This window comes from Myotis brandtii, unplaced genomic scaffold, assembly GCF_000412655.1.
Source record: "Myotis brandtii unplaced genomic scaffold, ASM41265v1 scaffold131, whole genome shotgun sequence".
NCBI classification, from domain to species: Eukaryota; Metazoa; Chordata; class Mammalia; order Chiroptera; family Vespertilionidae; genus Myotis; species Myotis brandtii.
This window is the reverse complement of record NW_005354632.1, coordinates 3,548,800-3,562,247: the sequence shown is the minus strand read 5'-3', so window position 1 is coordinate 3,562,247 and position 13,448 is coordinate 3,548,800. Positions and strand designations below refer to the sequence as shown.

The 13,448-nt window shown below is 55.4% G+C and overlaps 1 protein-coding gene and 2 long non-coding RNA genes across 6 annotated transcripts in view; 2 read left to right on the top strand and 1 right to left on the bottom strand.

Moving 5' to 3' along the window:
- Nucleotides 1-8,917, top strand: part of LOC106725030 — a 9,761-nt gene extending 844 nt beyond the window's left edge. Inside the window, exons 2-3 of the long non-coding RNA XR_001360877.1 lie at nucleotides 7,668-7,719; nucleotides 8,460-8,917. This is a non-coding gene — a long non-coding RNA (uncharacterized LOC106725030). The remainder of the gene's footprint in view (nucleotides 1-7,667; nucleotides 7,720-8,459) is intronic.
- FAM212B (family with sequence similarity 212, member B) overlaps nucleotides 1-10,371 on the bottom strand; it is a 23,978-nt gene extending 13,607 nt beyond the window's left edge. The window contains exons 1-3 of one of the 4 annotated variants that reach the window (XR_001360874.1): nucleotides 4,452-4,548; nucleotides 1,020-1,691; nucleotides 7-187 (exon numbers count right to left, since the gene is read on the bottom strand). Coding sequence is in view for 1 of the 4 variants with exons in the window: in XM_014534601.1 (XP_014390087.1) it covers nucleotides 4,452-4,574 (123 nt within the window). In the remaining 3 variants the exon portion in view is untranslated. Of the gene's footprint in view, nucleotides 1-6; nucleotides 188-1,019; nucleotides 1,692-3,264; nucleotides 3,951-4,451; nucleotides 4,577-10,324 lie in introns of those variants that run through there. The other 3 variants (XR_001360875.1, XM_014534601.1, XR_001360876.1) reach the window with 3 other exon arrangements.
- A 143-nt stretch (nucleotides 10,372-10,514) lies between these two features.
- LOC106725031 overlaps nucleotides 10,515-13,448 on the top strand; it is a 3,417-nt gene continuing 483 nt past the window's right edge. The window contains exons 1-3 of the long non-coding RNA XR_001360878.1: nucleotides 10,515-11,028; nucleotides 11,418-11,651; nucleotides 12,393-12,469. This is a non-coding gene — a long non-coding RNA (uncharacterized LOC106725031). The remainder of the gene's footprint in view (nucleotides 11,029-11,417; nucleotides 11,652-12,392; nucleotides 12,470-13,448) is intronic.

Sequence of the window (13,448 nt, the reverse complement as noted above, 5' to 3'; positions counted from 1 at the left end):
CGGCTCGAGAGTAATTAGGGCAATTAGCGACGTGTGGTTTCAAGGTAATTAACGGGAACGAGTGCCCCAAGCAGAATTTAGGGTCTCCGAGCGAGACAGAACCTTGAAGACCCCCACACAAGGCGAGAAGAGGGAGTGCAGGCGCGGCCATTCCACTCCGTGTCAGCAAAGAGCGCGTCTGCTTATCCTGGGAGATGAGAGAGAAGGAAGAGGGATGCAAATGAACATCTTTAGACGTGAAGACTGGCAGAGCCCCTTCTCCCAGGTCCTCAATTACAGTGACGTGCCCGCGTGTTTCGGCCTCGCGCCGAGAGCCCTGTGGGGAGAAGCTGGAGCGGTAGCCGAGGGATGGAAGGAGGAAAGGAGAGGTGCGGGTCTGTGCTTCCGTGACCTCTCGTCAAGCCCAGGTGCCCACCCTCCCTTCGAGGTCGCTGTTCAGGACCCCGCGTGGGTCAGAAAAACCGACACCCGCGGGATCATGCTCCGGCATTTCCCACGAGCGCTGGGAGAGCCTGAAATTGCATTTCTCTGCTCCCTGGAGGCCGCCCCGCTGGCCCTCCCCACCCTCTGGCTTCCTTGAAGCTGTGAGCTGAGATGCAGTGGTTCTCAACCTTCCTAATGCTGCGACCCTTTAATAGTTCCTCATGTTGTGGTGACCCCCAACCATAAAATTATTTTCGTTGCTACTTCATCACTGTAATATTGCTACTGTTATGAATCATAATGTAAATATCTGATATGCAGGATGTATTTTCAGGGGTCGCGACCCACAGGTTGAGAACCGCTGTAAGGGCTCCTTCCCATGGGGCGGAGAGTGTCCCGAGGGGAGCCACCCCCAAGGCCCGAGCTGCTGTCCTCAGCCCCCTGGGCCAGTCCTGGAGGTGAACCCTATGGTGTGGGGTAGAGAAAGGAGCCTGGACATCAGCCTAGAGTCCACAGCGGAAGCCTTACAGGGAAGAAGACCCCAAAGGGGGTTCCCCAACCCGAGGGCAGAGCTTCCTCACTGACACCGAGCACACCTGTGGTCTGTGCTTGCCCTCGTCTTCAGAGTCAAGTTTAAGCTGGGGTTTCTGCATCCCGAGGGCTCAGGCACTGGACTCCTGCGGGAGGATGGGGGTGGCTGCCCTCACAGCTTCCGGCACTGAGGCTGGGCTCATGGCAGAACCTGGGACTGGGTGGGCAGGTCCTCCAGACTCTTGACAACACGGGATGATGTTTCGCAAATGCTTTCTTTCCACTGGCCTCAGTTTCCCTGGCTGATGGTTTAAACCTCTGTGAGTCTAACCCTTTTATACTCAGAAAACTCGACTCCCACAATGATCCGTGTAGTCAGGACGAGGGGAATCCGTCTTAGAGATAAAGGCTATGTCATCAGCAAAGCCAGACCGCATTCCATCCGTCCGCTCCTCAGCAGATGACTGTAGTCTCAGCGGGCGCTCGAAAGGAGGTCCCGGACAAGTCGGAGGTGCTATTTCTGTGCGGCTCCCACGGGACTTTGGAGGACAATTACTGTCAAACTCTGAGTCCTTCCGTGATGCTGGGCCATTGTGACTTTCTTGCTCCCTGTCCCCGAGAAGGCCAAGGTCACACCCGGGGCTGTGGGGCTCTCTCTCACCTTGTTCCTGAAGAGGTCATCTGGGCGGAGCAGGAGGCAGGAGCAGGAAAAAGGGCTGCTCCCCTTCTCTCTTTTTCTAAAAAGGTTTAAGTGGTAGAGAATCAAGCCTGTTGCCATGGTTATATAAACATGGGTAAATATTTCTGGGCTGAGGATGGGGGGTGGTGGTGGATATGATCCATTTTTGCAGAAGAGGAATCAAATGGTCAGCCTCCTCCCTTCTGCCCCCCAAAAGTCAACCTCGAGGGAGGATGAGATTATCTCACTTGGAAATGAGGACTAAATCGAAGATTTTGAGATTGGTTTTGAACATGCTTTCTCACAGCCACCACCCTGAGCTGGGCTGGAACCCTGAGCAGGCATCTCAGCATTTACCCCCTGCCGGTGGGATAAGTGTAAGGGAGATGGAAATGCCGTCTGTGGGTGTCAGACTCTTGGGGTTGACCCAGCCTAGTGAGGGAGGTTGGCCCCTCTGTCCCACTGCCAGAGCCGGAGGGTCCTGGCACCGATGACTAAGCTCAAAGGGAGGGGCAGAACCAGCTGTGTCCCAACAGAGCTCAGATCCTAAACTAAACAATGGAAACACTGCCATTCTCCTGGCCCGGATCCACAGCCCCCACCTGGAGCACCCGCCCCCCAAGTCCTGGCTAGCTCCTTCAGGCCCACCCCAGGGTGAAGTGATGTCCATCTCATGGCCATTGGCAACAGAAGGGCTGGGGGCTCATCCTGATGTGAGGAAAGAAACACGTGACCACACTCGGTCTGGAAACCTCATCATCACATCACCCTCCCTAGGGTAGGGTCTACGTCCCCAGTGCCCTCACGCCTCCACCCCTTGTGGCTGCCAACAGCCATTACCCGACCCCTCCACCCCCCGGCTCCCCCAGGCCTCCTGAGCACCAACAGGAAAGGCTGACCCTAGAGATAAACACGTGTTGTTGGCAAGAGTTCAGATATCACTGCGAACTGATCTCTCCAGGCGAGCAGGCCCAGAGGTGCTGAGCAGAGACTGCGTGTCTGAGTGCGCACACACCGGGGTGCTGAGAGGTGGGGGGGCGGGGTCTGGATGGAGGCCCAGCTCTTCTCTGAAGAAGCTAACTCCTACCTTTCATGGCATCGTCCTCTGTCTGACAGAGGGCTGGGCGCCTTGCCTCTTCCAATCCCAACTCCAGGGAGACAGCAGAGGGAGGAAGTGGCCTCTGGGTTCCCAAAGGGAGATTCTCTTTGGGTTTTAATCGAAGACTCTTTTGACTTGGTAGAGGAATCAAAGACTGCTCGTTAGCAGCTCCTTAGCTTTCGGGGTCTCCCAACGTAGCGTGTCATTCTCCCCACTCACAGACAGAGCCACTGAGGTCCAAAGACTTTGGTCTGTGTGGTGATGCAGTAAAGTCTCCCTGTCTCCAAGGTAACCCCTTTCTGGTACCCTGGTCTGCAGAAAGCAGGATTGCTGAGATGACTAGGGCCACGGAGGGAGAGAGTCCCGGTAGCTCCCCCTCCACAGCACCGCCATGGCTTCTGCACATAGTACTAACCTAGACATGGCTCCCACAGCCTTAACTTCTTTACAAAGTCACCCGGCGGCAAGACGGGACTGTTGGTTATGCAGGAGCTAAATTTTTTTTTTTTTTGGAGGAGAGAAGAAAGGTATTGGAGGAAGAAATAGAAGGACAATAAGTCCTTACTTATCGTTGTCGATGGGTTCTGAGACTTTAGCGAAATGACATGTAAGGAAACCATTTTTACCGTAAGCTAATCGATACAAGAGTTAAGTTCCTATGGCATCTCATAAAGGGACATTGAGTGAGATGCCCTTATTCGAGGGCCTGCTCTATAGTTCTTTGAGAAAACTCCGTGTATGAATGGGCTAACTCATCTGAATAATTCAGAGGGAATTTTAAGTGCAAAATTAGGCTAGTTCAAATAATACACAGAGCCCTTCTTGGAATTAGTTGCAGCTCTGGGCCTGGTGCTTATAGCACCTGAGTGATGGCTTATTGCTATTTGGAAAGCAAATATTTCCATTTTGTAAACATTTGCTGGAAAAGCAAACATTTTTTTTCAACTGCAAAACACCTGAAGAATGCCAGGGCACAGCTAAAGGAAACACTTAGGAGATTTGCGCAAACGATCGCTGGTGTACTGCCCTGACAAGGAAAGGGGCTCGCACGCTCCTGGGGGACCTTCGGCCGCATCTGACGTCCCAGAGGCCCCGCGCTGGCTTCCCTGTGGCCTCACCGTGGCCTGCAACTCAGAGCGAAGGCTCATTTGATCACACACCACTTGGCCATCGCCACCAGCTTCTAGTAGCTGTGGGCGAGGACCAGGGGTTGGCAGCCTGCCAGGGAGAGACTTGTTAGCGAGAGAGAAAGGAGGCTGCCTGCCTCCCTCCCCGGGCTGTGCAGTGAGGAGGGAAAGAGGTCACCTCTCGGGTTTGGCTTAGCGCAGTGGTCGGCAAACTCATCAGTCAACAGAGCCAGATAGCAACAGTACAACGATTGAAATTTCTTTTGAGAGCCAAATTTTTTAAACTTAAACTATATAGGTAGGTACATTGTTATTAACTTAATTAGGGTGCTCCTAAGGCTTAGGAAGAGCCACACTCAAGGGGCCAAAGAGCCGCATGTGGCTCGCGAGCCGCAGTTTGCCGACCACGGGCTTAGTGTGTCTTCGCTTCCACCGGGCAGCTCCATCCACCTCCGCTCCTTTTCAGGGGCCAGAGACCTGTCTTAGCCCTGATCAGACCTCAGCTCTGGGGGATGGTGGAGATTTCGGCCTGGACACCCTGAGGGGACCCAGTGTCCGCGTGACAGCGGCTTCTGTGGAGGCTTCTGCTCACCTGGGGTTTTGTGGGGTGGGCAGCGGCTCCCGGCAGCGGCAGTGGCAGCGGCAGCGGTCTGTACCAAGACAAAGCCTCAGGTTTCCAGAGCGGAGAGCCAACGAGGCCAAGAAACACTGTCATCGCTTAACAAATGAAGACACATATTGAAAAACAGGAGCTGAACATGCAAAGGAGCTCGGGCTGTTCCCGCCCCGCCCCCTCCCGCCTGCGGACAGGTTTTCTTTGCTGTGATTATTCCCCATGAATCATCATCCACCGCAGCGACTAAGGCGACGGAGAATGAATAATGAACCCCAAATGGGCTTTTGTGTCTCTGCCTGGAGGGTTTGGGACATAACTAGCATTTTCATCTTTCTGACTTAGCGTCACAGCATCGGGGGGCTGAGAGGGACCTTCTAGATAATCAGGGGACTGTGAGCTCGTGGAAAGACCAGAAGTCAGGGCCGGGGCGGGGGGCGGGGACTGAGCATCCGGCCTGCTGCTGACACAGGGCTCCTCCGTGCATTCAAGGCCTTCCTTGTGTCAGGCTCTGGCCTGCTCCTCCCAGACGCTTGAGGCCGGGGCTCCTCTGCCTCCATCCTGCAGATGAGGAAGGAGACAGGAGCCAGAACCCTCCGGGCACCAGAGGCCCTGGCTCGGGCTCCAGAATCCACACCCTTTGGAACGGACGAGTAATTTTATTTTAAAACTTTTCTGTTTGTCAATCCTCACCAGAGGATATTTTTTTCCATTGCTTTTTAGAGGGAGTGGGAGGAAGGGAGGGGCCGAGAGAGAGAGAGGGAGAGAGAGAGAGAGAGAAACTTCGATGTGAGAGAGACACATCATTTGGTTGCCTCCTCCATGTGCCCCAACAGGGGCTGGGGATTGAACCTGAAACCCAGGTATGTGCCCTTGATGGGGAATCGAACCTTTCGGTGTGTGGGCCGATGCTCTAACCACCTAGCAACACAGGCCAGGGCGAGACAAGTAACTTTAACCTCTTTGGTTAAACCTCTGCTTTCTCCTCTGCGCTCCCTAAAGTTTGAGCACTCTAACATTTCCTGCCCAAGCATTTCATTTTACAAGTCAGGAAAGTGCAGAAAGGTTAGGGGATTCTCCCTCGTCACTCACGTTGCTAATGGCAAAACCAGCCCAGAAAAGCAGACCCACCGATCTTTCTACCCTGTCCACCAGGCAAGCCCCCCCCACCCCGCCCCCAATCTCACTTCGGCAGGTGTTTCTAGAGGAACCCAACTCCTGGCCTTTGAGACCATCGGTGCTATGGTTTCAGATGATAGACTGGAGGTGTCAGGATGGGAGGGGCCAGTCACAGCACCAGGCGAGCTTAGGAGGCTGGTGATATCTGCCTAACCATCTCGGACCCCTCTGTCTGTCTGCTGTGTGCTATCTTTCTCAGGGATCGGAATCATGCAGTAACCATGGGAACAAGCATGATGATGCCGTGTCTGGCCTGGCACATACACGCTCTCCCCAGGGAGTGGTGTTTACACTTGCTTGTCCTCATGGAGAAAATGTGCGTCCGTCTCTCACCCAGACGTCCTTCAGGGGGCAGTGGTGACAGTCTGCCCCTCCCTACCCTTCCCCCTGCCCTTTGTCCCCCCCCCCACCCCGCCCCCATGCAGTCATTCCCGGGCGGTGGTGAGTGTGCCCTGGGGGGAGGCAGGGTCCAACCCTGTGCCCAGCAGCCAGCGTGCACCACCCTCAGCACCCCATCCTGGGGTTCCCCTGCCCCCTCCCAGGGAAGGAGAATTGGAAAGGGGTGCAGGTGTCAATACACAGATCCCAGAGTGCCTCCCAGGTGGGGACAGGGCACCCGGGCGAGGCGTTAGTATCCGTGTGTGTGTGTGTGTGTGTGTGTGTGTGTGTGTGTGCGCGCATGAGCGTGTGAGCCTGCACAAGGCTCAGACACTGAAACGCGCTCTCGCCCACCGGGGAGTGGAAAGTTAGCCTTGGCAGGTGAGGACGCCAGCTTATCGGTGTGATCTTCTCCAGTTGCTGTTGCTGGTGTTGCTGACACTCTCTCCCCCTCCCCCGAACTGTAATGAGGCGGCTGGGCAGCGGTGGGAAGGGCCTGGGCGTGTGGAGAGGGGCGTGAGGCCTGCGGTGACCTCCTGGCTCTGGAAGCTGGCTGTGCGTGTGGCAGGTGGGCTGCGCTGAGGCAGCTGAGAGTTGGCATGTGCCCGTGGCCCACAAAGCAAGCTGTGTGGCTCCGTCGCTCTGGTGGGTGGGAGGAGAGATGGCAGTCCAGGGACTAAATCGGGGACGTTCTGCCATATGGCGGATGTGGGAGGCGACGCGGGCCTGACGGCAGACAGGGAACCTGGGGTCTTGGACCGGCTCTGCTGCCTCGACAGGGCCCTGTAAACGGCCCTATAACCTCTCCACACCTCGTTCGCTCTAGCTGTAAGGTGGGGCAGGTAATCCCAGGCTACCTGCCCGTGGGAAGGGAAAGTGTCTACAGGCCCTTTGGAAGGTCAAGAGCACCGTGGCCAAGCACATGCTCGGAGCCTGGGGGCGGCAGCAGTCCGCCGGGCGTCTGTGTCGCAGCCTGAGCTCGGAGAGGGACATGCGCACCTCACACCCACACCCCTCACCTCCCATCTCAGGCGGCACAGGGAAGGGGTGGGCTGCTGCTCTCAGACCGTCTGGTCTTCCCACCGCCTGGCGCTGGGCCCCTGCCCCCCACCCGAGGCGGCGATCCCTCTGCCCTCCCTCCTCTGCTTCCCGCCTGTCAGTTTAATTTAACGAGGTTGCGGGAGAGGTTTGATCTAATCAAGCTGGTTGCTGTATCCCTTCTGCTCCGAGGTCCCTGGGTGTCACCACCGAGGCTCCGATTAGGCAGTGACAATTACTTTTTCTGCCCTGGCTGTTGCCCCCCCTCCTGTCCCAGGAGGGACCTGGGAGGCAGGCCAGGCTCCTGGGACCTAAGAAAGATGCGGAGGATCAAAGGAGGGACTCTGGCCAGAGAAAGCCCCTGTCTGCCTTACGTGGCCTGGTTTAGAGCTGAGGGCAGCCCGAGGGGTGGGGGGTAGAGCATGTGAGCAGCGCTGACTGGAGCGGCTCGAGGCGCCTGAGGACAGAGCTGTGCAGCATCTGTGCCATCATCGATGGCCCCGGAGATAAACCCAATTTGCCTCATTGTCAGGACCTGGGTGGAGGGTGAGGGGTGGGGGGTGGGCCCTGGGGGTAAGGGACCCATATGCTTTTTTCCAGGTGCTCTGCCTGGATTCTGGGGTCCGGAGCTGGGAAACAGCAACAAAAACAGGTGAGACTCCATCCGTCTGAGTCTCCGTTCTTGGCAGGACATCAGCAGTGGCCGAACAAGCTGCCCCCTGGAGCAGGGTTCAAGGGGCGGCGTGGGTGTGGGGTCACCGGCGTGTGTGCCTTGGGGGGCAGGAGGGTCACTGGGGTCGGGGTGGTGGTGTGTGTATAATGTCAGGCTGGAGAGGAGGCCAGGGGGTCTCGGTGCAGACACCTCAGGGTTCAGAGGTTTCAAATTCCAGAAGAAACCTCTCCTCTGGCCGGTTCAGCCTCCCATGTCCCTCCTCTGCCAGGAAGCGGGTGCTCAGCACCTCTGTTCCCGGGCAGCTCACCGGAGAGAGACAAAGGCCCCCGAAGGCCATGGGAGTCCTGGGGGGGGGGGGCTTTTTGCCTTTTGCTCCTTTGTGTCACCTCCTCCCATCAGGCTGGGCAGCTGACAGGTGCAGCCCTCCCGGGCCCCTTCAGGGTCCCCTCCTGGGCGTTCGTGTCTCCCCCAGATATCCAGCAGACAGCATCCTCCTCGAAGCTGCTATGACGAGCAGACACCCTCCTGACAGCCCCAGCGAGAATCCCTCCAATGCATATTCTATTGAGTGCATCTCCCGGCGGCTGACAGCCGCTTTATCAATTACATTCCACGTTCCCAGCCTTCAGAGACGCCACGGGCCGCCCCACCTAATAAATCACAGGCCCCCAGTTATTGTTAAATGTCCCATCAGTCTCTAATAAAATCCCTGCCAACAGGGCCAGGTTATTTATTATGCTGCCCGGACGAGAATGAATGGGGCCCCGCTCTCACACGGAGAAGAGCGAACGTGACGCCTCCGTCCCTGAAGACTGAGGCTCTGATATTAAAGGGGCAATTAATCACCGCGGGCCTTGGGCAGAGGGGCGTCCCGTCTGGAGAGAGGGAGGATGGTCTGGCAGGTAAGTCACCTCGGCGAGAGGGGGCTGCACAGAGCTCAGGAGCCCCACCTTTGCTGTGCGCCCCCCCCCCTCCTGTGGGAAAAGGTCTGAAGGTCTGGTTGCCCCCTAGGCCGTGGGAGCAGCCACTTCGGATTAAGCAGGATCCTAAATAATAAATTCTGTCCAGAGGGCCAGGTACTAGTACTTGACAAACTTGAGAGAACACGTTTATTGATGGTGCCAGCCCACTGAGCAGATGAACTGAATGAAGAACTAATATAGGAGCCAGGCTGGTGTGGCTCTGAAAGGGCGAGGGCTACGCCCTCCATCTTGCCCCGAATCCTCCATTTTTGGGCAGCAGCCATAGCCATGTGCTCAGCAAGGAGCTTCTTCCCGGAAGTCCAAGCCTCTGCTAGCCACACCTAGGATTTCTTTAAACTAACCAATGATAATCAAGGGAAGTGCGCGCCATAGATACGACCACATCCTGTGTAACAAGACACCGACTTGCGCCTGGCCAATCGGCAGGGCCCACAGTCCTCTCTCCTCCCCTTACTATAAAACCCCTCTACCCACAAAGCTCGCTCTCTCTGCCTCTTGTCGCTGCATGGGCGAGTGTGGTGGACGGGGAGCACGAGCTAGCTTGAATAAAGACTCTTATGCTTTTGCATCGGACACGGCTGGCTCCCTGGTGTGGTCTCTTGGGGATCCTGAAATCTGGGCATAACAGCTCAGTGGTGGAGCATCAACCTGTGAACCAGGAGGTCATGGTTTGATTCCTGGTGGGGCGCATGTCCAGGTTTCAAGCTTGATCCCCCGTGTGAAGTGTGCAGGAGGCAGCCGATCAATGATTCTCATTATTTATGTTTCCATCCCTCACTCCCTCTCTGAAATCGATAAATACATATATGTTAAAAGAATGACTATAGGAGGGAAAGAGAACTCGGGAACTGGTGCTCAGTCACTGCTGGCTGGACATGGGCATGCAGGTAGCACTGGTGCTGGGAGAGCCATGTGCCACCGCCGACCAGACCCAGGACCTGTGAGGTGCAAAGCGGCCCTTGCAGTCACCTCCCAGGTAGTTCCCAAACTCCCATCATGCTCCACGGTCTGCAAGTTAAAATCCAAACTCCTCCCCTTGGCCGTCAATCCAATCCCACTCTACATGTCTAACTATTTCTCTTTATTGCTACATAACACTCCCCCCGCCCCCTTTCCCGAGAACACAGCACACTCATTTCTTGGTAAGTTTGTACTGATTTCAGAGAGAGAGAGGGGAAGAGAAACATCAATGATGAGAGAGAATCATGATCGGCTGCCTCCTGCACGCCCCCTACTGGGGATGGAGACAGCAACCCAGGCCTGTGTCCCCGACCCACCTGGAATCAGACACTGACCTCCTGGTTCATGGGTCAATGCTCAGCCACTGAGCCACAGCGGCGGGCAGCACTCATTTTACATGGGTTGTGGTGGCAGACAAAGTCCTCCCTAAGGTGGGAGGGATGTATCTCCGCAGCCTCGTTTCCTGGTAACTGCTGTCATACTTGCCCCCTTCGCACTAAAGGCCTGCGTTCCCTGAACGACTATGGTTTCTCCCGCTTCCACGCCTTTGCACAAACTCTTCCCTTTGCCCAGAATATCTCCTTAACGTGTCTGCCTGGGGAGCTCTCCGGCCCCCACTCACTGCCTGGTGAACCCCTTACCTACGTTCGCCTCAGCATCAGCCACAGAAGCCAGCCCCAGGGCTTCCTGGGACTCGAGCTGTCTCTCCTGGTGCCGCGGTCTTGGCAGCAATGCTGGCCTTTGGGACGGGGTTGAGGAGGACGGGGAGAAGAAAGCGATTGCTCTCCGAATGCCAAATGCGGTTTGCCTGGGTTTCTCAGAAGGGTCTCCTCTCCCCCACGTGAGAGCCGCACGAGGAGCAAGGCAGGCCCGGGAAATGTCAGTCCTGCGTGTGATTTTACACCGCCCCCTGCGGCCTGCGTGTCGCCTCGTGGGTCAGCGCCTCCTCTGCGCCTGTGTCTTTCTCCCTGAAGGCAAGGGCTCTGTTTTGTCCTATTTTTGTGTCTCTGGCGTTTGGCTGATTCATCTGAGGTGTTGGGGAGATTTTTGTGGAAGGATGAATAAAGAGATGTTTGTGGATGGAATGCAAATGGAAACGTTGCCTACCCGTTGTTGCTTTGAGTGTCAAATGAGAAGTGGCTATAAAAGCTTAGGACAGTCCCTTCTTTTCACATTTTCCCACAGATCCTCACCCCTGTGGCAGGAGGTGGCGTGTTCCTGCCTTTACTTACATTATCTTCTTTCCCTCTGGGTATAGGAACGAATGGAGGGGACCATTTGAACCTCAACATCCATTCGGAATCTGAGTCTTACTCCCTCTTCTTCCGGCTCCCAGGTACCCGAGGTGAGACAGGCTTTCCAGGCAGAAGGAATCGCATAAAAGGAGGCTGGGCACCCGTTGCGATTTTATCCTCGGGGGAGACCAGGAGGCAGACAACAGTCCAACTGGTTTCTGTGCCTGTTCCTCTCATGCCTTACCAAGCTCTTCAGTGGTCTCTTACCTTTGCGTTTTATCTTCACAGCGCCAAAAAGTGTGATCAACCACATGATTGCAACTTTTGGCTACTGAGGAAAACACTGTATTGATTTGTGTTTTTAGTTATAGCAATACATTTTACTCCCAGTAACCCTACTGCAACATGTGTGTCATAACCAGCAAATGCAGTCACAGAATGCTGCTAAGACGGCAAGTGTTCTTGTCTGGAAAACTAGTCTTTTTGTTTCCTTTGGCAGGAGAGCTGGGTCTCCGGCAGTGACGGGTTTGAGTTCTGCAGACCACTCCTGTGGGCATGGAGACGGCAGGGACTCTTGAGCAAGAGAGGGTCAGCCAGTCGGTCCATGTTTCTGAGGTCCACCACCGGCCTGGTGCTGGGCTGGAGAGCCTGGGGCCCCCGAAATTCCTTCCTTCAGAAGCTCATCGTTTCTTGAGTGTGAGGGACAGACATGTAAACAAGGAACAAGAACATGGTGAGAGCTAGACTGGAAGTATGTGCTGTGTGAAAGGGGAGCCTGGGGTCGGCAATAAAAAAGGTGGTCACAAGGAACAGGATCTGAAGCTGGACCCAAACAACCGAAGAGATCCTTGCAACCTTAAGGAAAATCATGCCATCACCCGTGGGGTGGGTGGCTGGAGTGGGAAGAAGCTGGGCGGGGACATCATTCAGCAGGTGGTCGCAATAGTTAGGATGATGAAGGGGCCTCATAGGGCAGGTGCTAGGGAGACTGGAGAAGAGGAACGGGTGAGATATGTGGAGACACAATGACCTGCACCGAATGGTTAGAAAGGGGAGAGGGATGGTAGAAGGTGAAGTCGAGAATAATTCCCAGGTCTGTGAGATTTGGGAGTTGCCGGGGTCCTTGCTCCAGCATTAAGAAGGGTTCAGCAATCTGGAGAAGGGGCTGTGTGTAACTTAAATAAGAGTCCAGAGACGAAGCATAATTTTGAAAGGCATTTGGGGGTCAGAGGAGCCTAGCTAAAGAAACTAAGTTCTCCTCGTCTCAGGACCCCATGCTTTTTATTAACACAAATTGTCCTGAGGCGAGGCAGAGATATACACTTCAAAGGGTCAGGTTTCATTTACCGAGTCCATTGTCAGATTGGAAGACTTGCCTATGGCTGTTCAGGTGTTTGGCCAGTAGGAGGCAATATCATGTAGATACAGATGCCCTGAGCTGTCTGGCAGCAAATATTTAATGCATCCTTTTCAGGTTTGGGGAAATGCCCTGGCCACTCCAGGTGATGCAGCCTGCTGAGCATGCTGGAACGGCTCCCGGCAGGGGATCAGGTGGGTAAGAGAGGTGGGGTACTAAGAGGAACCCTGGCACCTTTCCCGCCCCCTCCCAGGGGTTCCCCTTCTTTCCTACGGACGGTTGACATTTTCTACATTTCTAAGCAAAATGCATCTCTAGGACCCTCTTTCAATGAGATTATCATGCCCAAGTCCCTCCTATAGGCTTTGGAATCACTGAGTGGGGGGTCGTGTGTGTGTGTGTGTGTGTGTGTGTGTGCATGCACAATGGAAATGTAAGGACCAGGATTATGATATAAGGACAAAGGAAAAAGTTGGGTTTGGATGCAGAAATTTTTAAGTTTGGAATTGTGAATAAGTTGCAGACATGGAATCACGACGAAAGCTTGTTATAGGAAATCAGTTATTCCGTGAATAGTGAGCACTCACTGTGTGTCCGACTGTCCCTTTTCCATTAGAGACACAGCCGGCAACAGGACAGAACAGGCCTCTGTCCTCACGGAGGGGGAGACACAATAAGCCCACGTCATCGTCGGCAGTGGGAAGGGCCATGGGGGAAAGTAGAGCCGGGGAGGAGGAACGGGGAGCCGCAGGATGGGAGCTTAGGGTGTCCAGCAAAGGTGGTGAAAAACGACGTTAGCACCCTCGGAGGGGTCGGGGAGGGATGGGAGCAACGCACAGAAGTGTTACATTTGCGATGTCTGTTAGGCATCTACACGGAGACGCTGAGAAGGGGGATGGATGTCCAAGCCTAGAGTTCAGGGTGGAGATAGAATTCGGGAGGTGTCAGTCCGTCTTCCAGCTTCGATGCAATTCACTTGCATTAGCGCTCGGGCGCCAGGCACTGCGCTGGGGGCTGGGACCTGAGATGAATACCTCGGTCCCGCCGACCGAGACCGGAGCACGCGGTCAGTGTCTAGCCAGACTCCGGGCGCCTTCCGCGGACGCAGAGGGGCGGCGGGTGGGCGCCGGAGAGGGAAGGGCTGTGGGGAGGCGACCGCCGAACCCAGGTGGG